Source organism: Staurois parvus, unplaced genomic scaffold (assembly GCF_062004578.1).
Source record: "Staurois parvus isolate SC_StPar_1 unplaced genomic scaffold, SC_StPar_1.0 ptg000401l, whole genome shotgun sequence".
NCBI lineage: Eukaryota > Metazoa > Chordata > Amphibia > Anura > Ranidae > Staurois > Staurois parvus.
The window spans coordinates 2,783,388-2,800,491 of NW_028318197.1; the positions used below are offsets into that span (position 1 = coordinate 2,783,388).

The 17,104-nt window shown below is 43.3% G+C and overlaps 1 protein-coding gene across 1 annotated transcript in view; it reads right to left on the reverse strand.

Moving 5' to 3' along the window:
• The window catches only part of NPHP1 (nephrocystin 1), a 136,743-nt gene that overhangs the window by 71,184 nt on the left and 48,455 nt on the right, over positions 1 to 17,104 (reverse strand). Inside the window, exons 6-8 of the mRNA XM_089686505.1 lie at positions 14,523 to 14,712; positions 12,696 to 12,797; positions 2,820 to 2,920 (exon numbers count right to left, since the gene is read on the reverse strand). Coding sequence (XP_089542631.1) covers positions 2,820 to 2,920; positions 12,696 to 12,797; positions 14,523 to 14,712 — 393 coding nt within the window. The remainder of the gene's footprint in view (positions 1 to 2,819; positions 2,921 to 12,695; positions 12,798 to 14,522; positions 14,713 to 17,104) is intronic.

Here is a 17,104-nt window from a genome sequence, read left to right on the forward strand (position 1 = left end):
AGCCCAATGCCAACAGATCACATTACAGGACAGCCCCTACACCTTCCTCACAGCAGGGTCTGGGTATAGTCTTTGCTTCTATGCTAAGATCAGCCCATCTGGAAAGCTACAAAGTGAGCTCTTCCAGCTCTGCAGATAAGGAAAGCAAACTTCTATTACCCTAGGACAGTGGTCAGCAAGCTGCGGCTCGCGAGCCACATGCGGCTCTTTACACATTTTAATGCGGCTCTTCTGTGTGCCGGGCGCCCGCTCCCTTCCCTCCTCTCGGGCGGCCGAGGACTCTGCAGCTAGCCCAGCAATGATTGGCCAGTCTCGCTGCCACTCACATCCTGATAGCTAGTGATTGGCTGTCAGGATGTGTGTAGGCGGGGCAGCGTGACGAACGTGAGGGGAGCTAGGCTCCTCTCACAGTCCTCCCTGAAGACCGGAACGGCGCGGGGAACACGGCGAGAGGAACGTGCGGAGCAAAGGTAAGTGAATTGATACAGGAGGGACTTGGCTTACTACTTGCTACTTACTTACTACTACTATATGAGGGATGAATTAATATGGGGGATGAATTACTATATGGGGGATGAATTACTATGGGGGATGAATTACTATATGGGGGATGAATTACTATATGGGGGATGAATTACTATATGGGGGATGAATTACTATGGGGGATGAATTAGTATATGGGGGAGGAATTACTATGGGGGATGAATTACTATATGGGGGATGAATTACTATATGGGGGATGAATTACTATATGGGGGATGAATTACTATGGGGGAGGAATTACTATGGGGGATGAATTACTATATGGGGGATGAATTACTATATGGAGGATGAATTACTATAGGGGGGATGAATTACTATATGGGGGATGAATTACTATGGGGGATGAATTACTATGGGGGATGAATTACTCTGGGGGATGAATTACTATATGGGGGATGAATTACTATATGGGGGATGAATTACTATATGGGGGATGAATTACTATATGGGGGATGAATTACTATGGGGGATGAATTACTATGGGGGATGAATTACTATAGGGGGGATGAATTACTATATGGGGGATGAATTACTATATGGAGGATGAATTACTATATGGGGGAGGAATTACTATATGGGGGATGAATTACTATAAAAACTTATTGAAACTAAAAACAGTGTACCATCCTATGTATTTTCAGTTTTAAAAATGTGGCTCTCAAAATAAATTTCAATCGTGGTTTTGGCGAGATGTGGCTCAGTTGAAAAAAAAGGTTGCCCACCACTGCCCTAGGACAGTGGTCGGCAAGCCGCGGCTCTTTACACACTTTAATGCGGCTCTTCTGTGTGCCGGGCGCCCGCTCCCCTCCCTCCTCTCAGGCGGCCGCCCCAAAATTCAGGACTCTGCAGCTAGCCCAGCAATGGGCAAACTACGGCCCGGCGTACCTTTTAATCCGGCCCGCGGAGTGTGGCAAACATTGGCTGTCAGGATGTAGGCGGGGCAGCATGACGAACTCCTCTCCTCTCACAGTCCGCCCTGAAGACCGGAACGGCGCGGGAACACGGCGAGAGGAACGCGCGGAGCAAAGGTAAGTGATTTGACACAATATGGGGAATGAATTACTATAGGGGGATGAATTACTATAGGGGGGATGAATTACTATATGGGGGATGAATTACTATATGGGGGATGAATTACTATGGGGGATGAATTACTATATGGGGGATGAATTACTATGGGGGATGAATTACTATATGGGGGATGAATTACTATGGGGGATGAATTACTATATGGGGGATGAATTACTATGGGGGATGAATTACTATATGGGGGATGAATTACTATGGGGGATGAATTACTATATGGGGGATGAATTACTATGGGGGATGAATTACTATATGGGGGATGAATTACTATATGGGGGATGAATTACTATATGGGGGATGAATTACTATGGGGGATGAATTACTATGGGGGATGAATTACTATATGGGGGATGTATTTTCAGTTTTAAAAATGTGGCTCTCTAAATAAATTTCAATCGTGGTTTTGGCGAGATTTGGCTCAGTTGAAAAAAAAGGTTGCCCACCACTGCCCTAGGACACTAGCAACAAGCTGTAGCATGACGGGAATGGTGACTGATACTTCTTTTGTTTGTTTTAATCTCCTTTAGGCAGCAGTATAACCCACACTCCTCTCAATTTTTCTGGCTCTGTGTCCTTTAATGTACAATTAAGAAAGTATATTTCTTGCAAGTACAGAAAGGTACCTCTTGATTCTGTCAGAAATCTTGTGACCTTATAACTTCCTCTGGACTCAACTGAAATCTCAAATAACATTATTAGCCTTTTTAGATATCCTTTGTGAGCTACAAAACAACAATCCTCTATGTAAGGATGATGAGCAGAGAGGAAAGTGTTTGTAGTCCAAACCAGAAAAGCAGCCTAGGGTGGCAATGCTGCTCCTCCATAGATACAGAGCAGTGAACAAACTTTGTCACCCTAGGACAGGAAGTTTTTTATTGGCAGAATCACAAGGTGCAAATAAAGGAAAATAAAACCTGACACTAATGCAGTCACCACATCAAAAGACTGGTAATATGCAATTTTGTAAAATTTATATTTTGTTGTTGGGTTTAGATAAGATTTAAGAAGCTTTACTTTCAAGGAAAAGAATATTTCAAGGTTTCTGCCACTTTACTCGTAAGACAAAAGAAAAGCTGCACTCTTGTTATTCAATGGTGTATCAATAGGCATACTTGTAACATTCTACAAGGGGGAGTAAAGTAAACTGTAGTAGAGCAAATGATAAATATTAATTACAATGATCAGTTCACCTATTTTTACTATCAGCGGATGCTTCAGCTGCTTCTTCCTCCTCCTCTTCTTCACTTTCCTCTTCATTAGGATCAGGGCTGTGATTGTCTCCACTATATACCTGTCAGTTAAGAAATAATATAACAGAATTAATACTAATGTGGTAATAAGGTGATCCCTGAGCTTTGTTAGCTGATTCTTACAATAACTAATTTGTTTTTTTACAAATTTAAGTTTATTAACATAAAGCAGTATCCATGACAAACAGAATACAAATTTCCGGGTACAAGGCATGGTTCAATTTGACAACCGGATACAGAAATAAAGAGAAAACATTTACCAGTGAAAAACGTATTCAATATACTGATCCACAGACCAAATTTTTGGAGAACAATGAAATGCAGTAAGCAATGATGTCCAAAGGTCAGTATATTCATCCCAAAACAACTTAGGACCAGGGGCGGACTGACCATTTGAAAACTCGGGCACTGCCCGAGGGCCGGGGTCAGTAGGGGCCCCATGAGATGCCCCTGGTACCTTTTTCACAGGCTTTTTTGAGTTTGGGCAAGGACACAGGGGCCCCATGAGTTGTCAGTCTGCCCCTGCTTAGGACCGTATCTGAAAAGCATTTAACTGTAATCCCTTGAAAGGGAGAAAATGGTATTACCCTACTCATGTATTATAAGATAAAAGCAAGTGACTAAGTAAAGCAGAAAAAAGAATAAGAGAAGATAAAGAAAAAAAAAAGGGAGGGTAAGGGAGGAAAAGGGTCAATCAGAGGGGTATTATATACAAGATATAATATACTTTCACTCAACAGGGCCCAGTTCAAAGAGGGCTTTACACTCCTCAGAATAGACAAACATATTCCACAATTTTCATGTCTTGGAGTGCATCTCTCATTTGTGTTGTGCAGGCAGAAAGAAATCCTCCATCTCATTCAATTCCTCTACTTTCATAAGCCAAAGTCGGATGGACGGAGGTTCTGTTCCTTTCAATGTAAGAGGGATGTACTTACCCTCCGATCCCAGTTTTGGTGAAAACTGGGCAGAGCAGACCCCCAAGTCGAGAAACTTGCACTATCAACATGGTGCCGGCCCTCAAGAGGCCTCTTCTCTTCCCTTGCCGCTGCTGCCGGCCACTGAGGTGAATCCATCCTCATCCCTGATATCGGACACAGAGGACTCTTTGCTGCACCCATCTCAATCTCCTAGCCCTGTATTGCTCCACAGAGTCTGAATTGCATGATGATGTGGCTGCAGAACCCACCTTATCGGTAATTATGCAAGCCATCAGAGATTGGAAGGCTGCCCTCAGGGCTCAGATCGAGACCATCCATGTGGACTTCTCTTTACTTAAGCATGATGTCCAAAACCTGCGGGAACGTACTGGGTAGGGGAGGAGCAGATTACCACAGTGGAAGACACCAAGGCCCCACTAACTACTTTGAAGAGGGATGCCACTAAAGAAATGGTGGTCCTGCATGCTAAAGTGGATGATCTTGAAAATAGATCTAGAAGAAACAACCTACGCTTTGTAGGGTTTACCGAGAAGTCCACAGGAACTTCCTCTGAATCCTTCCTCTACAAGTAGCTTCAATCCACTTTTGGCCCTGATGTTATCGCCACCACTTTTGCTATTGAGTGGGCCCACTGCAACCCACCTTGGCCTCCTCCACTGGGAACCTCGCCTTCGAAGCTCAAAGTTACCTAAGCTAGTAAAACCATATTCTTCATGTCTCCTGCTAACGTGACCACCTGACTGAATGATGCTGTCAGTCCTTCACGGCAGGATAACAATAAGTCTTACTAGATAAGTACTGGCTACTCTTGTGGGCCTCTTCTGCCCACTCTGATTGTGCAGTGTCTATATCTCCATTTTCATCCCTTTAAGCCATGCTGTCTAGGCCAACCAGCTATCAACATTTTCTAGTTTCCTATAACCTCCAGACTTGATGGACTGGTCCCACTACTGATGTACCTTTCATTTCACATGCTATATGTATATGGTCGATGCCTGGCTGGAAGTTTGCCTTTTTATGTTGGTCATGTCCCTCTCCCCACTTCCTTTTACCCTTCCCTTCCCTTAATCCCCCCCCCCCCCGCCTTGGCCTCCCCTAAGGGCTCGCTATTACCTACCATGGCTTCTTGGATGCAGGACATCTTCTTGGTTACAGGACTTTATAATTAACAGCATGTTCTGTTTTATAAAACAATTCCAAAAAGAATCACATAGCCCACCCACTAATACATTCACCCCAACCTTAAATCCTGAATAAAAAACCTTCAAAATAATAAGTGTCCATACATAAATAGTCCCAAACCATATAGTCACTCAAAATTCTGACTAAGTAGTGTCCAGTGTCTCAACAATCCAAAACGATGAAGACAGATGAATATATCCCACTAATATATATCAATTCTTTAAGGTGTTGAACCCCTCAAATGACTTCCACGAAAAACCTCAAATAAAAAGAAACTCAAAATAGAGTATTAACTTAATTACTCATCTAGAAAATCACTCTGTGTGCAAAACGCAGAAAATAGTGCAAAAAAACGTGAAAAAAAAGCAAACAACACTTGTGCCAAATCAGTGATGTGCTTCACTCAGTGCAAACAACTCCAGTGGTGTAACACTTCTACTAAGTAAGGCATATGTACCCTTACCAGAGATAAAAAGAAAAACGCTGTAAGATATCAATTGAAGGAATCAGCAGACCGCTCACTCTCCTCTCCTCCACTCCTAAAGCGTATCGCTGTAATATTCCCTCATGGTAACCCGTAAGCCCTTTCCACGGTCTCCAGGCTCCAAGCAAGATTTATGCATTTTTCAGTGAATTTTCAGTTTTGCAGAAATGCACTAGAGTCCATTTAACAAGGTTTTCTATGGGTCATGTTCAAATCTGTGCGTTTCCCACCAATGCGTTTTTTGTTTTTTTTTAGAAAGGGTCAGGCACTCTTTTCCCATAGCAAGTTGCATTTTTGGTTTGATATACTTCAATGGAAACATATCAAAAACACATAAAAAATACAGTGCTTGTGTTTTTTATGTGTTTCTGCTGCGTTTTGTCCTGCAAGACAACAGACATCTTCCATAAATGCAAAACACATTAAAAATGCGTCAAAATTGTGAGTGAAAAAACGCAACCGGAAAATGGATCAACTGCAACCTGAATTGTTGTGAACCAGGACTCAAATATAATAAAATTCTTCTATGGAAAAAAAACAAAAACAAACAAAGACTACTGTTCTACTAAATTGTTTTGATGGGAAATTGTTGCTGAAAATGGATTCGTGCATACTGTGTGGCTCTGTATTCACTGTATGTAATATAGCTTGGTTATTTCAGTTATGATAGAAGTTATTGTTGCATTGGGCGAACGGGATGGTACTCTTCATCCGCTAACATCTTCTGGGTGCTTTCAAGCCTCCCACGTCTTAGTTGCTGGAGAATTGCCATCTGTTTCTGGTTTAACGGATTCCAGGGGCTTCTTTTGTCTGGATTTTTGGAGGGCAGTGCAGTTACAGCACTATTTGGGCACTTTGCACTCTCCATCCACCAAGCCAGGGGTTTTGTTATGAGGAAGTTGAGAAATAGCAAATTCAATTTCCATGGTAGAAATAGGGTGCATCCAGCATCTGTCTATGATGGTCCATAAGCGTAGGCAAAGAGACCCTTCTTAAATAAGTAGAGAGGGCCACATCTGGATAAGCATAGGGGAAGGTAAATAATGAGTAAAAAAAAGTGAAGACAGCCAAAATATCGAGTGTGGTCGTACATACTGTCCCTGCAGAAGTAGCTATAGAAGAGATGGACACAGGGGAGTACTTAAGGTGAGCAAGAAATGTCAGTAGACATCCTGCCTTGTTACCATGTTCAAAAATCTTTTGGGCTTTATACAACATGTTTTTCTTAGTCAGGTCTAACCATCGCAGTTCATAAGCCCTGCGCTTGTGTAACCAAGTTGCTCTGATGTCTATGGATGGAGACTCTCCGTCTGGAGCAGGTCCTGTGTAAGCAAGGATACTAAAGCAAGGGAGGAGGGTATTGCAAAGGCTAGGTCTATCCGGGACAGTGTTTGGCAGGAGTCTGAAGGACATGAGAATTGACACACATCCAGATGCCTCCATCTCCACACATCAATGAGATCATTATTATTATTATTATTATACAGTATTTATAAAGCGCCAATAGTTCGCTCAGCGCTGTACATTACAAAGGGAGACAGAACATGTGACAGAACAATACCAATACAATGCAAAACATGAGGGGATCGAGGGCCCTGCTCTTTCGAGCTTACAATCTAGGAGGGAGGGGGTGGTGGCACAGGAGGAGATAGCTGTGGGGGATGGAGTGGTAGGAAGAGTGGAGGAGGTCGGCAAGTTAGCAGGGGGTGGGGTAGGCTTCCCTGAAGAGATGGGTTTTCAGGGTGCGCCTAAAGGAGAGGAGAGTAGGTGATAATCTGATGGGTTGGGGCAGGGAGTTCCAGAGGATGGGTGACACCCTGGAGAAGTCCTGGAGGCGGGCATGGGAGGAGGAGACCAGGGAACTAGAGAGAAGGAGGTCTTGTGAGGAGCGGAGTGTGCGTGTTGGGCGGTACTTGGATATTAGGTCAGAGATGTAGTACGGGGCAGTATGGTGGACAGCTTTGTACGTCAGCGTTAGGATTTTGAATTTGATCCGTTGCGCAATCGGAAGCCAGTGGAGGGATTGGCAGAGGGGGGTGGCGGAGACAGAGCGGTTGGAAAGGTGAATGAGTCTGGCAGCCGTGTTCAGGATGGACTGAAGAGGGGATAGCCAGCGGCGAGGCAGGCCAGTGAGGAGGGAGTTGCAGTAGTCGAGTCGTGATATGATGAGGGAGTGGATGAGCTGTTTAGTGGTTTCTGGGGTTAGGAACGTGCGGATTTTGGCGATGTTGCGGAGGTGGAGTCTGCACGAGTTTGTTAAAGATTGGACTTGGGGCTGGAAGGATAGGTTGGAGTCCAGAATGACACCCAGTACTCTGGCCTGCGGGGCGGGTTTGATGGTAGCGTTGTTGGATGTGATGGAGAAATCAATGGGGGGTGGTGTCCGGGCTGGGGGGAAGACAAGAAACTCGGTTTTGGAGAGGTTCAATTTAAGGAAGTGAAGCGACATCCAGTCTGATATGTCGCTCAGTAGGTGTGTGATTCGGGCTGAGACCAAGGGGGTGAGGTGGGGGGTTGAGAGATAGATTTGTGTGTCGTCGGCATAGAGGTGGTAGTTGAAGCCGTGAGAGTGTATGAGTTGGCCAAGGGAGGAGGTAGATGGAGAAGAGAAGGGGCCCGAGGACAGAGCCTTGAGGGACCCCAACAGAGAGGGGGAGTGAGGGGGAGGTGGTAGCATTATAGGTAACGCTGAAGGAGCGTTGTGACAGGTAGGATGAGAGCCAGGAGAGAGCAGAATCTCTGAGGCCGAGGGAGTGTCGTTTTTTGAGGAGGAGGGGGTGGTCGACTGTGTCGAAGGCCGCAGAGAGGTCAAGGAGTAGGAGCACTGAATAGTGGCCATTAGCTTTGGCGGTTAGCAGGTCGTTGGAGAGTTTGAGTAAGGCAGTTTCGGTGGAGTGTAGGGGACGGAAGCCGGACTGTAGGGGATCGAGGAGGTTGTTGTCGTTGAGGTGAGAGCATAGGCGGGTGTAGACTAGGCGCTCGAGGAGTTTAGATGTAAATGGGAGCAGGGAGATGGGTCTGAGGTTGTTCGGGTCATTGGGGTCCAGGGAGGGCTTTTTAAGTATGGGGGTGATGTGTGCATGTTTCAGAGGGGAGGGGAAAGTGCCTGAGGAGAGGGAGAGATTGAAGATGTGGGTGAGGGAGCGTAGGATGGAGGAGGAGGAAGGTCGTAGGAGTTGTGAGGGGATAGGGTCGAGGGGGCAGGTGGTGAGGCGGGCATCAGAGAGGATCTTGGAGACTTCCTCGATGGTAGTAAGGTCAAAGGTGCGGAGTGTTGGGGGAGCTTCAGTATGAGGAATGTAGGGTGGGGTGGAAGAGGAGGTCAGAGCAGTGGTGGGGCCGTGGGAGAGGGGTGATGAGGGGGTAGCTGAGTGAGGGTGAAGGGGGTTGGAGAGAGTTTGAGCAGCGACGAAATCCCTGCGGGTTAAGTCGAGGGGGAGTGGGGATAAGGGGGTAGCTGTGTGAGAGGGGACAGGTTGAGAGGGCGTGTGAGTTGCGGCAATGTCCTTGCGAATTGTGTCAATTTTGTTTTTGAAGTGATTGGCAATCTCAAGGGCAGTGAGTGAGGTGCTGGGTGGAGGTGGGGGTGGAGAGAGTAGAGAGTTGAAGGCAGAGAAGAGTCGGCGAGGATTGGAGGAGAGGGCCTTGATGAGGGTCAAGAAGTAGGCCTGTTTGGCAGCATGGAGGGAGGAGGTGTAGGTGCGGAAGGCAGATTTGTAGCGGGTGAAGGCTTGTTTGGATTTGGTTTTGCGCCATAGTCGCTCCAGGGCACGACTTTGTCGTTTGAGGGTTTTGGTGTGATCAGTCTGCCAGGGCTGGAGCGGTCGGGGTCTGATGTTGCGTGTGGTTAAAGGCGCTAGTGAGTCAAGGGCTGTTGAGAGCGCGTTGTTGTAGGCGGTCAAAGCCAAGTCGGGGCAGGACAGGGGGAGGATGCGGTCGTGGAGTTGATCAGCTGCAGAGTGGAGGGAGGCAGGGTTAAGGTTGCGGAGGTTACGGCTGGTAGTAGTGTGACATTTGGAGGGGTAGGCGTTGGAGGACGAGGAGATAGAGAAGGTTATCAGGTTGTGGTCAGAGAGAGGGAAGGGGGTGTTAGTGAGGTTGTGGGGAGCGCATCGGTTGGAGAAGACAAGATCAAGGATATTTCTGTCGGAGTGGGTGGTGGATTGTATGCACTGTGCAAGTGCAAAGGAGGAGGTTAGGTGGAGGAGACGGGCTGTGTCCGGGTTGTCGAGATTGACAGGGATGTTGAAATCATAGGTATGTATCCAATCAAGAAATGAAGCTGGTGTCCTGTCCACCCCTCTCAAGAGGATCTGGTACTGCATTGAAATCCCGAACCAGAAGGAAAGGGCTACTGGCGAAATCAAGAAGGTGCAAAGTCAGGGCATGAAGGATTTCAGGATGAAAAGTGTGGGGGGGGGGGGGGACATAGACATTTGCTATTGTAAAAGACAGGAAAAAGAACGTCCACCAGGATCTGTTTTAATCGTAAGGACTTCAGCTTGCAGAGCTTTGTCAATAAAACAGTAATGCCTCTGGGGAATAAGCCAAATATTCAGTGTTAAAGACCTTGGCAATCCATGGCTTCTTCAGTGACAAAAATTTTGAGTCCATCAGATGGGTCTCCTGGAGGCATATAATATGTGCTTTGTATTTCTTAAGGAAAGAGAACACCAGAGACCACTTGTGAGGTGAACCCAGACAGTCCAGGAAATCAACCTAAGGTCAGATAACATAGTGGAGCAGCAAAAAATGTGACATAAATTCACAGAATAAACACATCCAATATCAAAGCACCATAGCAGCATAGACATTGAGACAAAAGTGCAATCATAAAAAGGGCAGCAGTGTTAGGCTGTAGAAAAATGCAACCAGAAAACAAGACTATCCCACCCAGCCCTTCCTGCTCATCCATCCCAGACATAGAGAGCCTCAGCCCCTAAAACCAAAAAAATAACAGGCAGTTGCCAAAAAATAGGAAGGGGGGGGGAGAAATTGATGTAGTAAAACCCTCTCAAGTCATGCCTGTCACTGACTCAAACCACTCTCATTACAAAGAAGATTGGGTGTACAAGCATAGCATCCCCGAGGCAAATGGTCTCAACAAAAGTAGATCCAGAATCTGTGTCATAAATCAGAACATACAAACGTAAATACGGTATCTCCTCACAACAACCCAACAAACGTCAAGATTCTAAATAGAAAAAACGTTCAACACTTGAAAGCACTAATCATAAAACAATTCCAAAAAGAATCACATAGCCCACCCACTAATACATTCACCCCCAACCTTAAATCATGAATAAAAAACCTTCAAAATAATAAGTGTCCATACATAAATAGTCCCAAACCATATAGTCACTCAAAATTCTGACTAAGTAGTGTCCAGTGTCTCAACAATCCAAAACGATGAAGACAGATGAATATATCCCACTTCTATATATCAATTCTTTAAGGTGTTGAACCCCTCAAATGACTTCCACGAAAAACCTCAAATAAAAAGAAACTCAAAATAGTCTATTAACTTAATTACTCATCTAGAAAATCACTCCATGCGTGCAAAACGCAGAAAATAGTGAAAAAAAAGTGAAAAAAAAGCAAACAAACAACACTTGTGCCAAATCAGTGATGTGCTTCACTCAGTGCAAACAACTCCAGTGGTGTAACACTTCTACTAAGTAAGGCATATGTACCCTTACCAGAGATAAAAAGAAAAACGCTGTAAGATATCAACTGAAGGAATCAGCAGACCGCTCACTCTCCTCTCCTCCACTCCTAAAGCGTATCGCTGTAATATCATCCCCTCATGGTAACCCGTAAGCTCTTTGCACGGTCTCCAGGCTCCAAGCAAGATTTATATGAAAAGATCGACGTCGGACGTACAGCAGGAACCAGGTATGAACCAGGCCTTAGAGGAGAATTTTTCTATTGTCTTAAGCAACCAATCAGATATTACTTTGCACTCTTTCACTGGACATTTAAAGTGATGAGAATAATCGAATACTCAGCAGAGATGCAAATACAAATACAGGTTCAGAAATGCTGATAACAGAGACATATAAGGTGAGACATCAAAAATATTACATGAAACTGTTGCAAGCGTCAAAGCTAGAGTTATGGTTCAAAATATCTCTGGCAATATAACTGCCTATACTGCTGTTGTCTTCTATTGCTCTACAATAAAATCAGGGCTAGGAATAAATGACTTCTGTGCTACCCTCACTAACCCCTTCCCTATCTAACACAAATAAACAGCTGTAAAGTATGTTAACAAGGATATATATAATAGCTGTGCTAAATGATGTAAATGCATCCATAAGCAGCAAACTTATCAAGGTGCAAACGAAAAAAAAAAAGCGGTGCAATTTCATATAACTCATCAACATATTAAATACATAAAGTTCTGATAGAAGTACAAACAATGCAAATTCATATAGCTCATCTCACCACATTTTAAATTCATATAATCCACCAGTCATCATTATACATATTAAAATTTTGTGTAATGGAGTGCAAAATTCACTCTTCAGTGTGAGAAAGTGCCAGTGCTCCACAGTCCAAACAGCAACATGCGAATCAAATCACTCACTTGAGTTGTATGACCTCTTGTATAAAGATGGTCAAACAGCGCTGATTTTAATCCTTAGTACACAGAGGTTTCTTACTTAGTACTGCACATATTATGCTCACAGAAAGCACAAAGAGAAAAATCTCATAGTGTAAAACCATATCTTTATTCAAAACATCAAAAAATAAAAGTATATATTTAAAAAGGCAGTACAGCTGCCAACAAAAGGAACACTCAGCCTTCACTTTTGTATACAGTGCCACACAATTTCCTAAATCCTGTGTCAGTGCGTGCAGCCAGAATTGTCCAACACGTTTCGTCAGTTGATGACATCCCTAATGAAGGTACGCATTGAAAGGGGGAAGTGCTGTGATATCACTACCTGTGCACTACACAGGATTTAGGAAGTTGTGTGGTACCCTATACAAAAGTGAATGCTGATTGTTCCTAGTGCTTATTGCATTTTTTTAATATTAAATGCCCCTTCTCCTTTTTTTTTGCACTATGATAAAAAGTTTCTTTGCTTATAGGTAGTGGAAACATTTTTGTACTAATTTATTTGTTGAATCATTTAGCACTGTTATTATACAGATATGATCAAATCAAGGAAACAACGTCAAAGAATATAGCTAATGACTTACCTGCAAGTAGGTCTTTGGTACAAGACCCTTGAATCCCTTTGAGTTCTGAGCCACCCACCAACCATCAGGCTTCTTATCTAGAATCTGCAATACTTCTCCTTTCTGAAAAACCAGAAAAATAAAAGTTATATTTTCACACAATTGTTTTAACACTGTACTTACAAACTGGGTCCTATTTTTATAATTTAGGCAACAGTGCAACACTAAAGCCTTGTGTTATTGTTGGTAGTTGGGTTTGATTCTAGATCAGTGGTAGCACTGTCAATTTTTATTAAATACTCACTACAGAGCACTGTGTACTGGCACAGATACTAGAAAAGCAACTGGATCAACTGTGGGTATAAGACTGTGTATATGAAGGTTTTCTATTCATTTATTTTTCTCGATTGGGTGAACAAGATGGACTTGTGTCTTTTTTCCACCTAAGTATGCACAATAAGGTGTGTGTGCTGGGGGCAGGGTAAAGGAAGGGGGGAAGACAATATATGTACATACTCTCACATTTACACCAGCACCACCTTCTCTTTCACGGTTAATGAAACTTTCTTTTGGCGCAGGTGTTTACTGCTGGTAAACTGTGCTTTACTCAACAGAGCTGGATTTCCAGACTGTGTAACTGGGTGCAGTGAGCAATGTGTGTGGTGAGGACATGGGCACTGTTCAATATCCAGTTTGTGAATAGTAGGAGTCTGTGTACTGTACAGTGAGGAATCACTGCAGGGGAATAGTGGAGACTCGGTGTGCTGGAAAAAAGATACAGAAAAAGAATAATATGTGTGTGTTGGAACTGAGATACTAGGTAAAGATCAATGTGTGTGCTGGAGGTGGGATCTTACTGAGTAGAGATCAATGTGTTTGCTGAGCAGAGGATCCTACTGGGTAAAGTGTGTGTGCAAGGGGTGAGATTTTATGGGTAAAGACCAATATGTGTGCTGGGGTTGGAAAATTACTAGGTAATGACCAATGTGTGCGCTCGAAGTAGGATCTTACTTGGTAACGACCAATGTGTGTGCTAGGAAAGAGATCTTTCTCTCTAGAGCAATTTTTTTTTTCACGTTAAAATCTTCATTTCTGGCCATTAACAAAAAAAAAAAAGGCGCCCAAAATTTTATACACTTTCTGAAAGCAGAGGCCCAGAAAATAAAAAGATGGTAGTTGCAACTATTTAGGTCACACATTTGCTTAACTGTTTATCAAATCTATATTTCTTAGGAAAAAATACATTAAAACTAATTTTAGTGGCTACAAACACAACTTAATCCCCAATTTTGTAAATAATAAAAGAAGATGAGGTAGTGTAGAGTAAACATACCAAATTGTGTCATATTTCAAAACTGTGTGTGCCTGTTATACTGTGAAACATTACAGTGCCCAAAATTATCAATAAGTGATGCTTTAAATGCTTTTACAGTTAAAAAAAAACAAAACACCACACTAAATGATGGTCCTAGAATTTTTGTTCTCTCTGACGTGCGCCGTGATATAAAACATGTACTGTATGGTGCATCACCATTTACATACATATGTGTGCCCTGTGCACTTGTTTGAATGTGCGGGTGTGTGCAAGTTGATTTTGATTTATTATGTTTTTTACTTTTTAATTTAAACTTTATTGCTATCACAAGGGGGCCAACAAGTATGCAACAGTCACGCAGCCTACAGTATACACTCTTTGGATGTACCAGACACTTCCAAAGAGGCGACCCAGTTAATTAATGTTTTTCATGTATTTTTTTTTTATCTCCTACTGAACATGCATCATCCTATGAGAACCTAAAAGCTAATGATCAATAGAAGGACAATAAATATAAAAAAATAAACAATTACTTTAAAAGTCAGATCATCTTTCTGCTGGGCTTTGAAATCTCCTAGGGTGATGAACTCTTTAGCAGTGAGGTCCAACTCTTCTTCCTCCTCATCCCCCTCTTCTTCTTCATCTTCTTCGTGGTCATCATCCTGATCTTCTCCCTCATCTTCTTCCTCATCTTCAGTTTCTACCTCATCCTCACTAGCTTCTCTTAAAAAGACATAAAATTTAAAAACATTCATTTCACATACAAAATAGAATCTTCTTTAACCGCCTCCCGCCCCGCCATATAGTAATATGACAGACGCAAGGCGGTTCTCTCGTTCTGGGAGGACGTCATCCCATTCTTACCGCGCACGCGCGGCTCCGGGAGCATGCAGCGCGGCGATCAGCAGTGCGCTGTGTCCTTCGGACACAGCAGATCACCGATCTATGGAAAGAGCTGAAGATGTTGGCTCGATCATGTGATCAGCTGTGTTCAAACACAGCTGATCACATGTAAACACGGAAATGCCGGTTAACGGCATTTCTCTCCTCACGAGCTGTCACGCTGGCAGCTCGTGAGGAGAGGAGAGCCGGTAATTGGCATTCGGAGGGGACATGTACACAGATCATCAGAGCACTGATGATCAGTGTGCCCTGATGATCTGTGTAGCCCCAGCAGCGCCACCTGCCAGTGTCCATCAGTGCCAGCTCTGTGCTCATTCATGCCACCTGCCAGTGCCCATCAGTGCCACATCAATGCCACATATCAGTGCCCATCTGACCTGCCTATCAGTGTCACCCATCAGTGCTGCCAGTCAGTGCCGCCTATCAGTGCCCATCAGTGATGCCTGTCAATGCCCATCAGTGCCACCTACCAGTGCCTCCTCATCAGTGCCACCTATCAGTGTCCATCAGTGCAGCCTCTCAGTGCCCATCAGTGCAGCCTCATTAGCGCACATCAGTGAAGGAGAAAAATCACTTATTTACAAAAGTTTATAACAAAAACTAAGAAAAAACTTTTTTTTTCCCCCAAAATTTTCAGTGGTTTTTGGTTTGTTTAAGAACAAATAAAAAACCCAGAGGTGATTAAATACCACCAAAATAAAGCTCTGTCACAAAAAAATGATAAAAATTTCATATGGGTACAATGTTGCATGACCGCGCAATTGTCATTCAAAGTGCAACAGCACTGAAAGCTGGAAATTGGCCTGGGCAGGAAGGAGGTATAAGTGCCCTGTAGGCTAGTGGTTAAAGCCAAGTATTACTTTTGTTTCTGGCTTCCACATCATGTTGTATTTACTCGTCTGTTTAATGTTTACACAGTCTAATAACCAAGTAGTGCTGAGAGCACTTGGATTTCCAGTGTTGGCACCCTTACCAGCTCTTTCCTTAAAGTTAAACTATTCTGTGGAAATAGCACTGGAAAAAACTAACACCAGGTGAATAAGTCCATACACTTGAATCAATTCACATACCTTATACTATGTTATTATTGCACACTATGCAGTGGTTTTGATAATTTTTACAGAGTACAGCAGGTCTAAGCTGAAATTCCAGATATTTCATTACAAATGAATTATATTGTAATCATACATGATATCTGATCATTACCAAGGGATACTGTTCAGCTTTAGAAAAAGAATTATTATCTGTGTTTGGTTTGGGAGGCATAAATATCAGACTGTTGGCCAATCGGTCTGAACAAAGCAAAATGGATGATTATCATTTCATGCTTAGTTCTAAATAGTTAATAGGATGATTATTAGTTAAAAGATAAGTTCACCTTTATACAAAAAAATAATAAATGCACTTTTTTTGCAGGCAAAAAAATATGTATTTATTATTTTTTGTAGTAGGAGCCTGTAGAGCATTGTACTAGCGATCAGCAGATTGCTGTTGCCATGCAGGTCTCCTGCAGACCTGTCAGTTTATCCTCTTGCTCGTACATCCCATATGGGCAAGCCCATACTTATGACAGGAAGACTCAATGAACTATTAGAGTACTCACATCAACGTGGGAGTTCATTGAGAACTACAAGCAGACAGTCGCTAAGACTGTTGGGACTTGTACTCCATTCATTCACAGAACACTGTTAATGAATGATGCGGTGGTGTGGGTAGTGCCCCGCATGGCCGTGCTGTTTTTAAAAAGTGGTAGCTAGTACGGGGAACTTATCCCCATACTGTTGTCACAGGGAGGAAGGGGAGAAATCGGGAGGTGGCTGCAGGATCGGGAACATGTTACATGTGCCACCCTAAAAAGAGGTGGGTCACGTAACATGTTGCCAAAAAGTGAACTTATCCTTTAAGCCTACAAATGGCTAGCTTGACTGTTGCATGAGTGGCAGGAATACCTTACACCAACTATCGCATCAGGGGTGTGGAAATTTTAAAAAAAACTACTTGTCCAGGGACTAAATCGGGGCCCCAATCTACTTGTCTCTCATGACAATCTACTTGTCCAGATAAAAAAAAAAATGTAACCAAATCGTATTTAAATCAGAGGTGATTTTAGGAATGTCTGGGGCTTTTAAAAACAAAAAAGGCTTTATGGCGACTTAAACGTGTAATATTTTTAACATTGCGCTGTTTATCTCCTCCTCCCCTCCCTGCCTGT